This window comes from Argiope bruennichi, chromosome 2, assembly GCF_947563725.1.
Source record: "Argiope bruennichi chromosome 2, qqArgBrue1.1, whole genome shotgun sequence".
Lineage (NCBI taxonomy): Eukaryota > Metazoa > Arthropoda > Arachnida > Araneae > Araneidae > Argiope > Argiope bruennichi.
Window position 1 is genome coordinate 61,816,445 of NC_079152.1, and position 16,984 is coordinate 61,833,428.

Here is a 16,984-nt window from a genome sequence, read left to right on the forward strand (position 1 = left end):
TAAACTAAAAAAGAAATGAAATTTTTTTTTCTTTTAGCATTAAAAAAAATAGGAAGCAAGGGGTGTGAAGTAATTGATTAAAATTTTCCTCTTTTTCAACAAAAATTAAATCATCATACATTTTAATAAATATTAATTATTTAATGATGTTATTATCATTTGGTAACATATTTTAGTAATCATCACAGTTTTTAATAACACAATCGATATTCATTTATTCATAATTTTTTTTATCAGAATGAAGTTTAAATTTTTTTATTAATCCTGAAGAAATTTATTTAATCAAAATTTTTCGTTTTTTGTTTATATTATTGAATCTAGCTTAAAAAACTTCATTAATTTCATTATTTTCATGTTTAAAATTAAAAAAAAAATCTGCATACTAAATGTGAAATTTCTACATCTTAAGTTGAAGTTGAAAGAAATCTTTATTGGCATCTGCTATTTGAAAATTAAGCCAATAAAGATTTATTGGCTACTTTTATCAGCCCTTTTACCTGTTAATTAAAGTTATAATATAAAAATGTCCATGTTGTATGAGGATTTGTTTTACTACATTATGAATTTTAACAGTAATATCTGTATTTTAATTTTTTAATAAATAATGCTAATTAAATTTAAAAATCTTTTTTTATATATATATTATGTTAAAATTCTTCTTCGGAAAAGACTGAGAGGAAATTTATTTTTGATAAATTTGAAATTAAACCTATTTACATGTTGAAAATAAATTTACTTTCTAGAAAACGAAATAGTATCCCGCATTCTCGAGATTTTAAAGTTGATGACCTTTTGGCTTTTCATGTTAAATTAATTTTCATGTTTAATATTACATAAAATTACTTTTTGTACCCTAAATAATCTACTTATTCGTCCAAACTTTACAAACGCATAGGGATTCAATTTAAATTTAAGAAGTTATTTATTTATTACTTATGTTTACCTTAGAAATAATGAAGAAATGATTTAAAATTAGAAAACTTTATAAATTTTATGAAATAATTTCACAATTTGATTTCATCTTCTGTATGTTTCTGTATTAATTTTTAATGTAGATCGTATTTTTTTTTAATTTACTGTTCTAGTTTCAAAATCGTTGCATAAAGTAATTATTATCCTAGCATTATAGAAAAGTCGGAACTAGTTATATGACAGTTGCAATTATAACCTGTAAATGAAAAAAAAAATTTCAATGTCAGCTTTATAATTTCTTTAACTTTACATGTACCTTAAAAACATTTCATACTTTTTTTTCCTTTTAGGTTTCAAAATGCACTTCCTTGTTAAATGGACAATGGAGGATGCGTACCTGGACTCATAGAAATAAAAGACATTGAAACAAAACTTCAAAAATGCAACAAGGCTGTTGTGATATGTATGGACTGAGTGTCGAGAAGTCTATGATGATGCGAATGAGCTCTGACATGATGGAGCCCATGGAGCTGATTCACCATGGCAGCTCCAACGAACGAGGCTCTCCCTTGGAGAGCCAGACCTGTTCTGGTGATGAAGACAGTTGTGAAAATCAAAACAGAAGCCCTCCAACAAGTTGCGAAAACAGCACGATGGAAGAGTCTAAAACTAAAAAGCGACGTAAACAAAGTAACCCTTTGCGATACCAAACAACACCTGTGATGCCTTTGTTAGAAAACGAAGATGGTAACGCCAGCGTGGACGACGGGCACAGTGATGAGGTGCTGGATTTGCAAACGAAATCCACCGACAACAAGCCTGAAGAAAACCGGGTTTGCATATACCGCTGTCATCACTGCCCGAGTGGGTTTGAAAGCGAAGACCAGCTGAGGGTTCACGTGGAGGAAGAGCATGTTCAAAAAGCGTTGGAAAGGCAGCTCCAGCAGCAATCTTACAACAAAGCTACCTCAAATAATAGCAGGGAAGGGAGTAACGAACCAGCCAAAGAAAACTCATCCAAAGCCAGTGATATTGCACTTCAGCAAATAGTTCCGCTTGACCAAACCAGAAACAGTCCTTCCGAAGGACTTCTTCAAGACAGTCGGGACTACAAAACTCCACACTTCCCATTTCCTCCAATGCCTCCATTCATTCCATTTAGCAGAAACGATGATCCAAAATCTGGGAATGTACCAGTCCCACTTTCCATGTTTCCTAATCCAATGACTCCATTCCTTTTTCCAGTCATTCCTCAAGGCCAGACACCACAAGTTTCTAATGGCAATTCACATTCCACTCAGGGAGTTCGAATTTTCAACTTAGAAGCTTACTGTGAACTCTGCAATAAAGAATTTTGCAACAAATATTTTTTGAAAACACACAAAGCAAACAAGCATGGTATATACTCTGTCGAATCAATCGTGAGCTCCCCTTACGGTGCTCCATACTTGTCAACCAGTTTAAATAGTCCGATACCTTTACCTCATATGCTTCCGACGCCTACTTCAGAAACCATGCCATCGCGTACAGGACTTCTGAATATGGAATCTTACTGCGAAATTTGCCAAAAAGAGTTCTGTAATAAGTACTTTTTGAAGAAACATCGCCAGAAAATTCATGGAATAATTGAACCGGGGCAGAATATTTCACCCAGCACTACACCTTCCCAGGACACAAAAAGCAATTCCCCCATAATGACCACAAGCGCCCTCTCATTGACATCTGCGCCTAGTTTTACCGATAAAAGTCCAGAAGAAAACAGAGATACATCAGTTTCAAAAATGGAATTCCCATCCATTTTCAGTCTTCAAAATCATAAATTGAATATTCCTATTTCATCATCTTCTGGGATGATTCCAAATTCTTCTTCCAACATATGTCCTCCTGTTACATCTGGTGCCATTGCCGTCAGTCTCCCATCCCCAGGACAACATGTTTCTTCAAGTGAAAATTCTGTTTCGCATGTTTTTACGCCGGAGAAACTGCGAGAAATGGGAGTGATCAATGCTGATGCATTTTGTGAGTTATGTTGCAAAGAATTTTGCAATAAATACTTTCTTCGAACCCACAAACTGAATAAGCATGGAATAAACATGCCAGAAATTTCACCTTGCAAAACGCAGTCCGGTTCTCTTCCGCCATCTAGTCATAATCAAGGAAGTCAGTCAAATGAAAAAGGTGAAATCACTTACGAAGACGGACGATTGTCAGAGGGATTACTCATGGATCATACTCAAGGAGCAGCTTCGGAAGGTATCGGTGGTGAGCTATCGTGCGACTTTTGTAATAGACCATTTTCTAGTCTTTATTTGTTAAAAATGCATAAATTTTACACTCACAACATTCCGTACATCAAAGAAGAAAGCAAATCCAAGCCTAATTCACCTTCTGCAGAAAATACTAATCAGGAAAATAAGGAAAATGAATTTGTGAAGCCACATTTACCACTTCCGCTCCCCCCAACTTCGTTGCTTCCAGATAATACTCCAACTTCTTTGCAAGAAGATGCAGCTAGTCAAGATTTACAAAAGCTTCAAAGTATGATTAGGGAGCTGAACGCCTCAGCAGGTTCTGAGAGTAGCAAAATAATATGCAATCTGTGCAGGCTTGAATTTGATAACAAGTATTTTTTGCGTGCACATATGATGAACGAGCATGGGGTTCTACCTAACGAAGATGGTCACGTTCCAGATCAAAATAATGCAGATTTTGGTCTACAGCTAAAACTGTCAGACAATGGAGGTGATTATCAACGATTAAATTACAATAATGCACTACCATCTGTGGACTCAGAAGCGTATTGTGAAATCTGCCAAAAAGAATTTTGTAGCAAGTACTTTCTTAAGACTCATAAGCAAAATATTCATGGAATTCCAGTTGATATGAGTTCGAATCCAAAGAAATCTCTTGCTGATGAAGTATGTCAAATAAAATCAATCGTTAACAATACATCTATTGTACCTCCAGGTAACAGCACCAGTGCTCCTAATGATAATGCTCTAACGCCATCTCTCAATACTTCAAATGAACCATCTATTTTATCCCCATTTTCTTCCGTTAATTCTCATATACCCGTAATTTCATCTGGTAATTCAAATCCTATGCAAATGCAAAATCACATCTCTAGTCCTTCAACTCTTGCTTTACCACTGTCATCATCAACTCCTCTTGCTGTTTCCCAGTCTTCATCAAGTGTTATTACTAATTCGACTGGAAATACAGTACTTACTCCAAACTCATCTCATTCAAACACCCTCACTCCTACTTCCAATATGGTTCATGCATCAAATATTGGACATTTGCCTAGCAATTTATCTGTTCCAAAAATGTCACCCATGACCAGTTTAAATCTTTCATCGACTCCTACTTCTACACCTTCTTCTAATTTAACTAGTATCGCTCAGATGACAGTGCATCCGCCCCATATCCCAAGCCTACATCATACTCCAACTAACCCCCTATGCACTCTTGACAAACCTCGAAGTCTAACTGGCCGAAATTATTGTAATATTTGCAACAAAGAATTGTGCAACAAATACTTCATGAAAACGCACATGCTAAAAATGCATGGAATCAATTTGGATAGTCAACCTCATGAAGCAGCTCGAATAAGCACCATAGGAGGTGTACAGTGCGATATTTGCCAGAAAGAGCTTTGCAGTAAGTATTTTCTTAAGGTTCATAAGCAAAATACTCATGGAATTTTTGAAGAAGGCTCTCAAAATAAGGACTTGAGGGATCATCCTTCATTCCTAGATAAAGAGCAGCCACTTCAAGGCTTGGACTTGAGTGATCCCAGTGGCAGATATTTTAGCCACTATCCTGAAATCTGCCCTGTGTGCAATTGTCGATTCAAAAGCATAAAATGGTTAAAAGCTCATATGATAAGTGACCATGGCAATATACTTAAAGAGAACTTCTCTCATAATACTCTTTCTGCGAGCCCCGACAACAATAACAGTAACATTGACAACAGTTGCTTATGCGTTTTGTGTGGTCAAGGATATCCAGACAAAGTCGCACTTCATGTTCACCTGATCAAGGACCATCAATCGCCATCGGATGAGATGGGAGTCGTTGCCAATAACTCAGGGATAAAAACGTCAACGGCGGACTCCTCCTCAACGCTGATGGTTCCAGAACAGGCTAGGGTCAATGGTACTTCTTCCCCGGGAAGTGCTGCACCACCGAACGGCAATCATCCAAGACCTCACCCGAAGCCTCATGGTGGTGGAGGCAGTCGAATATATCACTGCTCCTTTTGCGTTTACTCCACTCGATGGCTGTCCAATCTGTACGCACACGAGAAGAGGCACACTGGAGTGAACACTGAAGGGGAGAAGAAATTCGTCTGTCGAGTCTGCCATAGGGCGTATCGATACAACCATTCACTCCAGCGTCATTTCTTGAGTCACCGAGCCGCTGGTTTAAATCTGAAAGATATGGCCCAGCCCCTGATTATGACCTCGCATTCACCTCATCACTTGTCTTCACTAAACAGGCCTTGGAATTCCCACTTCAACAAAAAGGGGAATGATCTTGGCCATCACAAAGGCGTCGGAGGTACCTTAGGGACATCGAATAACAAAATTAAAAGATACAGATGCAGCAAGTGCAATAAAAAGTTCCGTAGCAGGGAGCTGTGCCTGGCCCACATCCATGCTGCCCACTCTGGGGGCAAAAGAACCGGCGGTTCGATGCTCCAGAAGAGCGTCAAGCCGTTCCGCTGCCGATTCTGTGGTTTCCTGACCCGAGCCTGGAACGTGCTGAGAATACATATCAACAGGCAACACCACAACGACCTCATCGAGTCGTCGGCAGAAAAGCAGCAATTCGACAACCTCTCTAACGAGGAAAAGCCTGCTTCTACAGAGGTGTCTTCTGGCACCACCGAACCACCACCCCCGAATCCATCGCCTTCGCCCAAGACTGGAGTTTCTGAAGTCTTTCCTGCTGGCTTGCCTCCTCCACCTCCCAATAGTCCCCACCTCCCCATGACTTTTGCCATGCCCCAAAACCCTCCAACTGCTGGTTCCTTCATCATGCAACCGTTTCTGCTTGCTCAGCCGGAGTGTGACGGAGTCACCCGGAATGGTACATTCGTACCGTCACTAGTCTACCTCCCTGTGTGCCAGAAGGTATCCCAACCTATGACTGTAGCGTTCACGCTAACTCCGGCATGAATGCGGGGAGGAGAAAAAACTATTCTGTTACGATCGCACCTCATCGTGGCCTAGCTTCGTTGTAATATAATATTTTCAGTGAGACCGAAGTATAGATCCCGATGAGGGCCCGCGAGCCATTCCAAGCCGAAAATCAAAATGTATTTGAAAAAGTTTAAAGCCATTTTAGTAGTATTTACGTTTTTATTCATTGTTACTTTAATAACTTATTATATAGATTTAACAAAAAAAATTTGAAATGATTAATAATCAAATATTGAAAAAAAAGAAAAAAATCAAAATGGTTGAAAGTTTTGAACTATTTGTTCTGCAATGTGTATAAGTGTATTGCAAAGTCATATCACTAAGGTTGAACTCCGGTATTGTAGCTTGCAGATTTATTAACAGTGATTTAACAAAAACACCCAAACAAAATTAAAAATAATATGTAGTTTAGTACAAGATTCGATGAATTTCTTCTGAATTCTCCTCGGCCTCCTGCATGTACGAAAAATAACAAAATCAATCTGGTTGCTGGAATCAAGGGACTTGCTCAAGTTATCCTCTACTTGGATCAACCTGTTGAGTAATTCGCCGGCTGCATTCGTCGCTTTGGCTGCGGGTGATCTGGATCGGATATGACCTAGAACTCTTCGGTGACTGTCCTTCTTCTTACTCAGGGTCTTTTTACAATAATATTGATAAAAAAAATAAATAATAAAGCGAGAACAAAGTACAATGTTGCCATGGAGAAAGAAAGGAAGATCCCCCAGGTATTCAGTCGACGAGGAACTAGCTGTTCTGTTGCGTCATCACCTGTAAAGCCAAGTATGATGGATCGTTGCAATACGAGGTAAAATCAAACAGGGCCGGAGTCCCCCCACTGGTAAGGTGATTTTTGTTGAACAAGTGGGCCTTCTCTTAAAAGAGGATATATATAAATATATATAAAAAAAAGAATTCAAGTTCATTCCGAGCCTGGATTTGTTCAGGTTAGTTTAAAGGTTAACAAAAAAATGAGACTCTTTCAGTTTGTTTTACTCTCCGAACGAGGTGTTCGAAAAACTTGTCCCACTAATCAATCAAAATCAGGAGAGGCTTTTTTAATAAAACTTCTCAAATCCATTCAGGGAGTAAGATTGTAGACAATATTAATGTATGCTTCGAGTCTATTTATTATTAATGAGAAAGATATCTTGTATTATTCTTAGCTTAGATGTCACGATGTATGTAGATGTGTAATTATTTATTTGTGTGAAGTAATTGTATGCAGGTTTTTAAACCGACTTGGGAAAAAATTGATTTTTTTTTAAAGGAAGAGATGCTCTCCTATAGACGATGATGCAAAATGCTCATGTGCTCCTTAATAAAAAGGCTAGAGTGCAATATGAAACTAGTCGAATTTTGCTTTTTACTAGATGTAAAAGGCCGGAAATTGTGCTTTTAAATATGTAAAGCAATATATTATGAAAACTATTTTTAAAAAAAACTGAAATAGATGTATGCACAAAAAAGCTTATTTAAATTTTTTGATTCTTTTCATCCGTGGAAAGCTGTTGAAAATAGCTACATTATGAGCTTGATTTTAAAAACTTCTGCTATAAATTATTTTTAAAAGAACTAAAGCTTTTTTCTTAAATTGTTACTTTTAAAAAATATTTTAAAATTCCATTAATGGTAGAATGTCTATCTATTATTTGCCCGAATCAATGAAATTGTTTCATTTAATTGGAAAACTAAAATCAAAAACAGTTTTTAAAAATATTTTTATTTGCAGTACAATGCAAAATAGTAATCTGAAATTATACTGCACATGTGCATATTGCTTATCATCGTCATATTTATCCTCTGTTTAACGACTTTCCTTCATGTTGTCTGATGGCCATTAAACTGCTTTATAGAGCCCACTCAGAAGATTGTGGGACCATCATATTTCAGTAAAAGTTATCAAAAATTTAAAAAAAAAAAAGTGTGTATAAAATCGTGTTTTTAAAAACTCTCTGAGTGGGAAAAATATTTAAAAAAAGCATATCTATAATGCTTTAGTATAAAATCAAAATGTGAAGACTGACTTGTCTTCTTGCACAGTATTTGAACGGGTAAAATTAGTATTGTACACTGTTAAATCATAAATAATGAAAAACTCGTAAGTGAATAGTTAGAATGTCGCTTTTTCATTGTTTTAAGGAATGTTGCCTATATTGTAAATATAAGACTTAGATGTTTACTTGTGGCCGCACTTTACTGTTTTTTGCCCCCTTTTTTGTTTATTAGTGATGTGATCTTACTCAGAAAAATCGAATCTGACCCTCAGATCAATTTTACCACATCCTTTGCCCCAATCCCCTTGTCCTAGTCGTTAATTTACTTTTATTCCTCGAACTTGGTGTAGTAACACTTTCGTATAATGACATCTACGCATATGCTTTCATTAGTTCATCTTATATAGATGTTAAAAGTGTCCTCCAAATTAATTAATTATGTTAAGGTCATTAATTAATCGATTATTATTAATACTAACTTCGTTCATCATTAATAATAATCGATTTAAAGTTCGAAAATTCTATTATTAAGAATTATCGGTTATCATTAATAATTACCGATTAATTGCATTAACTGTAATGTATGCATTAAAGAAGATTCTTTAATTTATGTAAATTGAAAATATCTAAATTAAGTTATAAGGAAGAAATTATGATAAAGTATTAAAACACTCAACATTTTCCCTTTTCTTAGAGGGAACTTTTCAAATTTAAAAGTGCTTAACTTTTTCCTTTAAAAAAACTCTCTATCTGAAATGGAAATTAATTCTAATTCTAAACGATATTTCTATCTTAAAACCCCATACCATTGTAGTACAAAAAAGAAAACTTTAGATCATACCATTTTCGTATCCATATGCATAATCTTTTTGTTTTTTAGTTCCTTCAAATTTCCATGCCGTTAAGTATTGAATTTTAGCACACCTTACGAAGTATCCCTTTTGTTCTAAAATACATCGGAATCTATATCTTTCTTTTCTGTAATTTCGTGATGTTACCATTCTTTCCAATACCTTGTACCTGTGTGAATATGTAATAATGATTAGTCATATACGGAAATGAAACTCAATCACACACGAAAGAAGATGCCATTGTACGGAAGTGTTACTGAACTTAAACCCATCCCATCTGCAAAGCATCACTGATAACAGCAGATATAATACAGGTATTTTATCCGATGCATGCTTAGCTTCATCCTTTTCAATCAAAATGGACTATTATTGTTGTGCCATTGCAGAGCATCATGTATTCCCCCATTTATATTAACTTTTTGTACAAATTGTATCTGCAGCTTTGAAGTAGTTCCCCTTAATTTTTTTCCCTTGCTTTTTATCATAATATCATGAGCGAAGTCATTTGTGCAACAAAGTACTTTTTTCCGTTTTCGCTAATAATTGTTTTTTTGTGTGCGCATTTTTAATATCTAAATACTTAATTTTTTTAAGAATTAATGTTAATTTTTATCAGATTAATAAAATGAGATAAGTTGGAAGATTTTTTTTTCTCTTTAAAAAAAAATTTCCATGCTATGTCATCATCATTTTATTTTATTTTATTTTTGTTTGTACAATTTGTTATCTGTAAAGTTATTATGTCTAAAAACTTTTATTTTTATTATTTTGTTTTCTTTTTAAATCGCAAATATTTTGCATTTTCATGGATTATTATCAGTTTGTTTTTTTTGAAAATTCACAAAGCATATAAATGCACCACTGTGTGAGGCTGCATTTCCGGTGTTCAAAAATCAAAATCAATTTGCTCTGGAATTTGAAATTTTATGAAAATGTTGAAATTTTTAAGAAAATTGTTTTTAAGTGTTTTTATATTCATATTCTTCAATTATTATAATGCATATGAGAATGAATTAGTTAACTGTTCAATTCGATTCAAAGATTTTTACATAATTCTATGACTAAAATGAATTTAGAAGTTAAGTGAGTAAATGATATGTGTCTCATGATTAACTTCTTAAGTTTGTCTTTTGATGTACTTGCATGATTTTGTTAAAAGAAATAACGTATCTATCTTTGCTGCACACTCTTTACTCATCATATAAATAAGTTCCATTTATTATTTATTATAATCATTGTTTTGCATTGTCAGAGTTTTGGTGCGTTTTTTGTTGCTTATCCAGACATGGTTGAGAAATAATAATAATAAAAAAAAACCTGCATGTTGAATTGTATACTATATTATTTTATTATTTAATGCAATATATTCTTATTTTGTGTAAGTTATGACAGTTGTAGTTTGTCCTGCACGAATGCATATTCTTATTTGCATTTTTTTAGCTTGCTTTTTAGTTTGCTGAATTTCTTGTACAAATACAAAGTTCTTTTATAACATTTTGTCTAGTCTCCAAACTACCAAAGTTGTGAAATAAAAACTTTTTTTTTGGTAATTTATTTTTTGTGCATGTCATTATTGTTTTATTTTATCTCTCCTGTTTCTTTCCTTTCTATTTTCGATGGTTTTAATGGTCATCAGATGCAAGCAGCTAATTGACTGTCAATACCTTTAGCTACCAATGTTGTCACTCTGTTTAAAACCATGACTGAAGTTGTTAGATATTGCAAAGTACAAAGTTTAATGCTGTAAACGTGTCTTCCATTTACATATTTTTAACACTGATTTTTTTTTTAAATTATAACATTTTAACAGTAATTTAATAACTTTAGTGTAACCAGAGTAAAATCTTAGACTTCTTTGTCCGTATGAATTATTAATTTTGAAAAATGAAATATTTTAGATATCTATATAGATTGTTTGATTACGTATGTTGAGCTTTATTTAATTTCCGTAATCTTTTAATATAAATTAGGTTTCTTGTAAATTAACATTTACACTTATATTTGGTTTTCTAACCCTAACATAAAATTCATGTTATGTGCTTAAAAATGTACTAATTTATTCGTTCTATCTTGCGTGGAAATGGGTAAGTACGATTTTAAAATATTTTAACTTAACAGTGATGTGCTTAAAACTGCTTTCCTTTAGTTTAGTTATTAGTTTTGCTACAATTTGAAACAAATGTTAATCACTTCATAATCTTCACGGTTCAAATATACACGGTTGTCTTCAACTTTATTTAAATTTAACTGACATAAAAGTTTTCACCTTTAATTCAGGTTTAAATGAACGGTATCTCAAGATGTCCTTTGGCATTTTTAATAACATAAATCTTCTAATTGTAATTGATAAACAAAAGAATTAAAAGCATAATTTAGAAGTTTAGTGACTATTTCAACGTATAGCTAAAATTAAGAATTAAAATAATTTATTAAAAAAATTCTGTTTGTGTCTGGGAAACAAATTTAGAAAATATCAGAGCCCTTGAAGAATCCGGATATCGATATTCGATTGTAATAGAAATTTATATTGTGCCAAAACAATATTGCAAATGTATATATCTACTGTACTATAAAATCAAAAGTTGGAATGCTATTTCTTAGCTGTGTCAATTATTAAAAAAGGTCTCTCTCGACGAAGGAAAAAAAAAATGAAAGAAATATGTAGTTAATGAAAATGGTCCAAACGTATCTGCGAAATTATGATAATGGGTCCATTATCATTCAGCTATGAAAGGTAACTGTAAATGATATTTTGACCCACGACGCCGTCATCTAATTCCTAAATATACACCGACATGAATTAGATGTGAGTTTTTTTTTCCATGTTACCTTCCTTTTTTTTATCGTTTCTTTAGCAAGGAATCGAGACCTATTTTAATATCGGTTTATAAATTTTATGCAATCTTGTTAATCAATCTAAGATAAACTAATAAATGGAGAGTTTCAATAGCTTTAACTAAACGGTATTTAAAAAATTTTATAAATTTCAAGGACTATTGAAAAAACTTTATAAATGTAGAAAAAGATTTATGTTATACTAAATGATCTCAGATTAATGAATGAAAAAGTAATTCCTCTCTATCTATCATGAACTTTTGTTTACCAAGGTTTAAAGACGAGGATTAAGAAAAAGTAATTTTTTTTAACTGACAAAATGGGGAAAGAAATTTAATGTATAGATTCATTATTTTATGCTATTGATTCGAAAAATGTATGATCAGTTTTGATAAAAATTAAAATCGAGGTTGGTTAAAGAAACAGGACTCATATGATTATTATGCAAATTATAATTATTGAAACACATCTTTGAGAATGAATCGCATCTCTACAAGAAACCCGTATTCAGGTATCCTTAAATCTGATAAGAGACTTTACTAAATTCAGTAACGGCTAGAGCAGTATTAGTATATATTTTATTCATATACTAATCAAATTTTGAAACTTTTATCTCCAAAAAAACAAATCAATTTCCTCTTTGAATCAACAATCCAACGATTTTTTTCTTTGAGTTGCTCTTATTTCAATTCTCTCAGTAACTTTCAATATGGCATCAAAAAGTATTAATGAAAATATAAAATGATTTTGGAACAAATACCTATAAAAAAAAGTACATTTTTATTATTGCCTACATTTTGTAACATAATATTTGATAATTCACTAATGTTGAGAACATCGATCCTTTACTAGGCTGTAAATCTTTCCTCCAGAAAGTAAATTATCCATTTCCTCATTCAAGTTATGATTAGTAATTTGTTTTTCCTGTAAGTTGCTGACATTCCAAGTCTGTCTTTGTTCTTCAGTCAAGGGATTTATATAAGAATATTATGTAGTTCAAGGGAAGAGAGAAACAAAACTTTTGAGGAACGTCACTTTTTAACAAGGGATAGATTGGAAACAATATCTGATAATTTAGTAATGACGAGAATGCAGATAGCGGACCTCTCCTCCCAAAAGCAAATCACCTACTTCCTCATTAAATCCACAAATAGCAATCGAGTGATTTTCTCTCTGCGTTGCTTATATTCAAAGTCCCTTTCTGGCATCAAGAATGCCTCTGCTTCTGACAAACACGTCATCCTCCTCCTAATAGAATTCAGCTTAATGCGAGGGTCCTCAGACTACATCTCTTGAAGTGTGCAAGTGCAGAAGAATACCATTTCTGAACATTCCAACTGGTGTTCTGGTCACGTGCGATGAGTGGAATCCGCTTTCCCTGCGATGGTCAAGTGGTTTTAATGCTCCCTCGACCCCCATCTCCCCCCCCTACAATTGGAGAACCTCTAGGGAGAGAAGAGAATGCGTTGTCTTTGTGACAAAAAGATGGTGTGTGTGTGTGTGTGTGTTCTGGGGTTATTTCTTCCTCCTGCTTCGTTCGACGGTTAACATCAGAAAAGATGTTCCGCTTTTCGTATGAGTAATTGATATGTTTTTGGACCAAATCTGGAAGTGTATTTAAAGAGATGAATTTGAACTGGCCTATGTATATTGTCACAGGGTCTTCCCATTTTGTTAGAAACTTCAAGGTTTTTTTTTTTTTTTTTTTTTTTTGTATCAAAGGCTGATAGGAGGCAGCAGAGGAAAGCGGGAACTCCATTTTTTTGTTGTTGTTTTTACGGAAACATTTGATTTATTTCTTTTCCCTTCTTTTTTAAAAGTATGGTATATATCATCTATCACTTTGAAAATATTTCGCTTATGTAATTTAGTAAATACTGAGTTTCTTAAAAAAAGATCATGAAAATTTTTTAATTGGCTAACTCCAACCAATAACAACAACATAAAACCAGCATTTGACTAGTTAAAATTTATATAAGTAAATGTATGATGATAATCGCAATGGATTTTCAAACTGATATCAAAATTATTATAAAACTATAATTTAGATTACATTCGTTAGCAGTGCTTACGTAATCGCAATTGCAGTTTTTTGTGATATTATTATTAAACAAAAAAGCTATTTAAAATTCTATTTTCAAAGCACAGTGTCCAGTCATGTTGCTAGATAATTGAATAATTTTATGAAACTTTTCATAAATTCACAATATTAAAAACCACTATCTATATAACTTTTACTTCCCTATTGAACTAAAAAACTAATTGTGATCTTGAATATTTTATTAAAAAGATTTTGCAATTAAACCTGTTGTATTCCTACAAGCGTCTGTAATGTTAGAAGAATATTTTCAAGTATCTCCTTTATTATTGTTGCTAAATTTAATGAAAATATCAACTTCCTGTTCCTAAAATTTGCAATTTTTTAGTATATTATATTTATTTTTTATGTAATGCATTAATGTCTCTGAAGAAAAGTTCCAAAAAGAGAAAAATGTTTCTTACATCATCGAAAAAGAAGGGGGAAAAAATGTGGAAAAGGATGAACATTTTCTGCAACAATCAGATGGCAGAAGTCATGATTTATATCTTGACACAGTTTTTGGTCAGATCTCTCTCATTTTCTTGTCTATATTCCTCCTTTTGTTTTTCCTTGAGACGTAAAAGGGCTCTTCATTTACCCTTTTTCCTGAAAAATGTCGTTTGAAATTAAGAGAGGAAATGTCTTTAATTAGATACATTTTGTGTTTTGTAAAGATGAATTCAATTGACATATATGATTTTCGGCAGTTTTTCTTAAGGCAAATATCTAAAATTTTTCAAAAATTTGAATCATTTATCTTGATATTACATTTTCGTACATTTCGATCACATATTGTAGGGAAAACGGTTTCAAGGAAATCTCCCAGTTAAACCTAAATATTTTTATAAATATCTTGGAAGGAAAAAAAAGCGAATCAGGTTGAAAATCTTATTTAGTTTATGAACATGTATTCTTTAGACTTGCAAATATATTTATTGTTTAGAAATTTCAGTTTTAAGACCAATGAAATTAAAAGAAAATTTTAGCAATATATCTCTATGAAGACAAAAAAAAAAAAAAAAAAAAAATTCTGTGAGTCATAGAAAGAAATTCTTGACATGCTTTTGCTTCGCTGTGTGAAACAGAACATTAAAAAAAATTAAGGAAATTAAGCATGTTATCCTTTACCAGAAATTACTCATCCTTTTTCCTGAAAGATGTCATTGGAAGTTTTTTGATAAAAGATTGAAACTGAAAATATTAATTTTTCATTAGTAAAATAATGGCTTGATATATCAGTTAATCCTTGAAGTAAAAATTTAATTAGAATTAAATTAGGTTGTTAAAATCTCCGTTTTATTTATTAACAAATCTTATTTTTTCAGATTTCAATCTTTAAAAAAAGTAATTCATAGTGATAGAATATAATTTCTCGTCCTTTAATAAAACTTCCCATCTAATAAAACTTTGTATTAATGTATTTCAGAATATAGAAATCATTTCAAAACTTTAATAAATAATGTCCTAAATATCTTTTGCTTCGAATATACTGTAGATAAAATCTACTCAACTCCAAAGAGAAAAGCATCCTGAATATTTTTATTATTGTTAAAATAGTTATCTAAATTGGAATTTGAAAGGATGTTTTTTGAATCCAGTATTTTAATATTTTTCTTTAAGAATGAATTGTGCATCATATCTTCCCTTGTTATTAACATGAACCTTCCATTGTCTTAATACAGCATAAATTCTTCCACAATAAAAACAGGAAAAACTTACGTGCGGTTTCTTGATTAGAAAATAAAATAAACTACCCATAATCAATTTATGATGTACAAAAATATTGGAAATCTAAATCTATATTAAATTTTTAAAAACATAGCTATAATGCATATGATAAAATTAAGTTAAATAATTAATAAAAGTTGACGAAAAAGATCGCATTCAAATTGTTATTTTCAATATATTTTTAAGCACTAGTATTATTTCTACTACCTTCGAATTTTGCTCTCATGCAGTTAATAACATAGAATGATTACCAATACTCAACCGACTTCTGCACGAAATCGTAATGCTCCTTTTATCAATCCGTGATTCCTGCCTAATTCCCCAACATATGAGCAGTGCCAAGCCTTCGCAATGACCAAGCAGGCACTGTAAAATAATGGGCATCTCTGGCTAGCTCCGTTACCAGGGACAAGACAAAAACTGGACATTATTTATGACCTTCCTCGCACCCAATTCGTCATCTCGGACATACACAGAAGAGCCTGACTGGCCGGACCGTGATTGGGTCCGGGATCCCATCCTTTAATTTTCTCTGCTGCCGTCTTTATCATTCTTTTGCCAGGGAGTCCTTTTTTTTTTTTTTCCTTCATCCCATCCCCTTCCCTTTTGGCCGTTTCCACTTCTGTGGGCTTAAAGGAGTTTTGCTTCTGCAGAATCTCCTGCAATGCACTCCTCACCATCTTTCTTTCCTACGCCCCTTTCGTTATCTTCTTGGCAATGGGGGGGACACCTTTTGATGAAGGGGGGCGATCATATTTCAGTTAGGATGACGCGGCCAGATTGGAAGGCGGCTTTACCACCCTCTGAATGGCTTTTGGACAGTGTTCTGATTAACAGGCTCGTGTCTAAAAAATGATGGGCCATCCAAGACAGCCAGCAGCTTATGCTGCTGCTGTAGGAAGAAAAAAAATGGGTCGGTAAAGGCTTAGAAGTAATATTCATCTCTTTGGGCCATTGTCAGGAAAATTAACTTTCTCTCTTTCTATTTGACTGATAGTTCAAATGATTTTTTTGTGTGTGAATCGGTGAGAAAGAGAGACAATATCTATCTGTATAATTGGGACAAACGTAGCAGTTGAAGAATAAAATGAATAATTTGATTTTAAGAAAGGTTAATTTTCATTTAAAAGATGGATATGGAACAAAAGAGGCGAAAGGATATTTAAGAAAAAAAGGATTAGATTTAGGAAATGGTTATTTAAGTAAACTTTTTTTTTATTCACAATCGTATTCCATATTTAAAAACATTTTACAGTCTTATAATTGAAAAAAAAAATACTTAAACAATAAAGCTATGAAACAAAATTTAATTTTAAGCAGTTGGTTAGCAAACTAAATGAAGCAGCATATAACAAAATATTTCTTTGCTCGAAG

General features: G+C 33.0%; 1 protein-coding gene across 3 annotated transcripts in view; it reads left to right on the plus strand.

The window, feature by feature from the left end:
• The window catches only part of LOC129954686 (uncharacterized), a 156,618-nt gene extending 146,155 nt beyond the window's left edge, over positions 1-10,463 (plus strand). For all 3 annotated transcript variants that reach the window (XM_056068161.1, XM_056068163.1, XM_056068164.1), the window contains one exon: positions 1,263-10,463. In XM_056068161.1, coding sequence (XP_055924136.1) covers positions 1,353-6,095 — 4,743 coding nt within the window. In that variant the 5' untranslated portion in view covers positions 1,263-1,352 and the 3' untranslated portion in view covers positions 6,096-10,463. The remainder of the gene's footprint in view (positions 1-1,262) is intronic.
• The last annotated feature ends 6,521 nt before the right edge of the window (positions 10,464-16,984 follow it).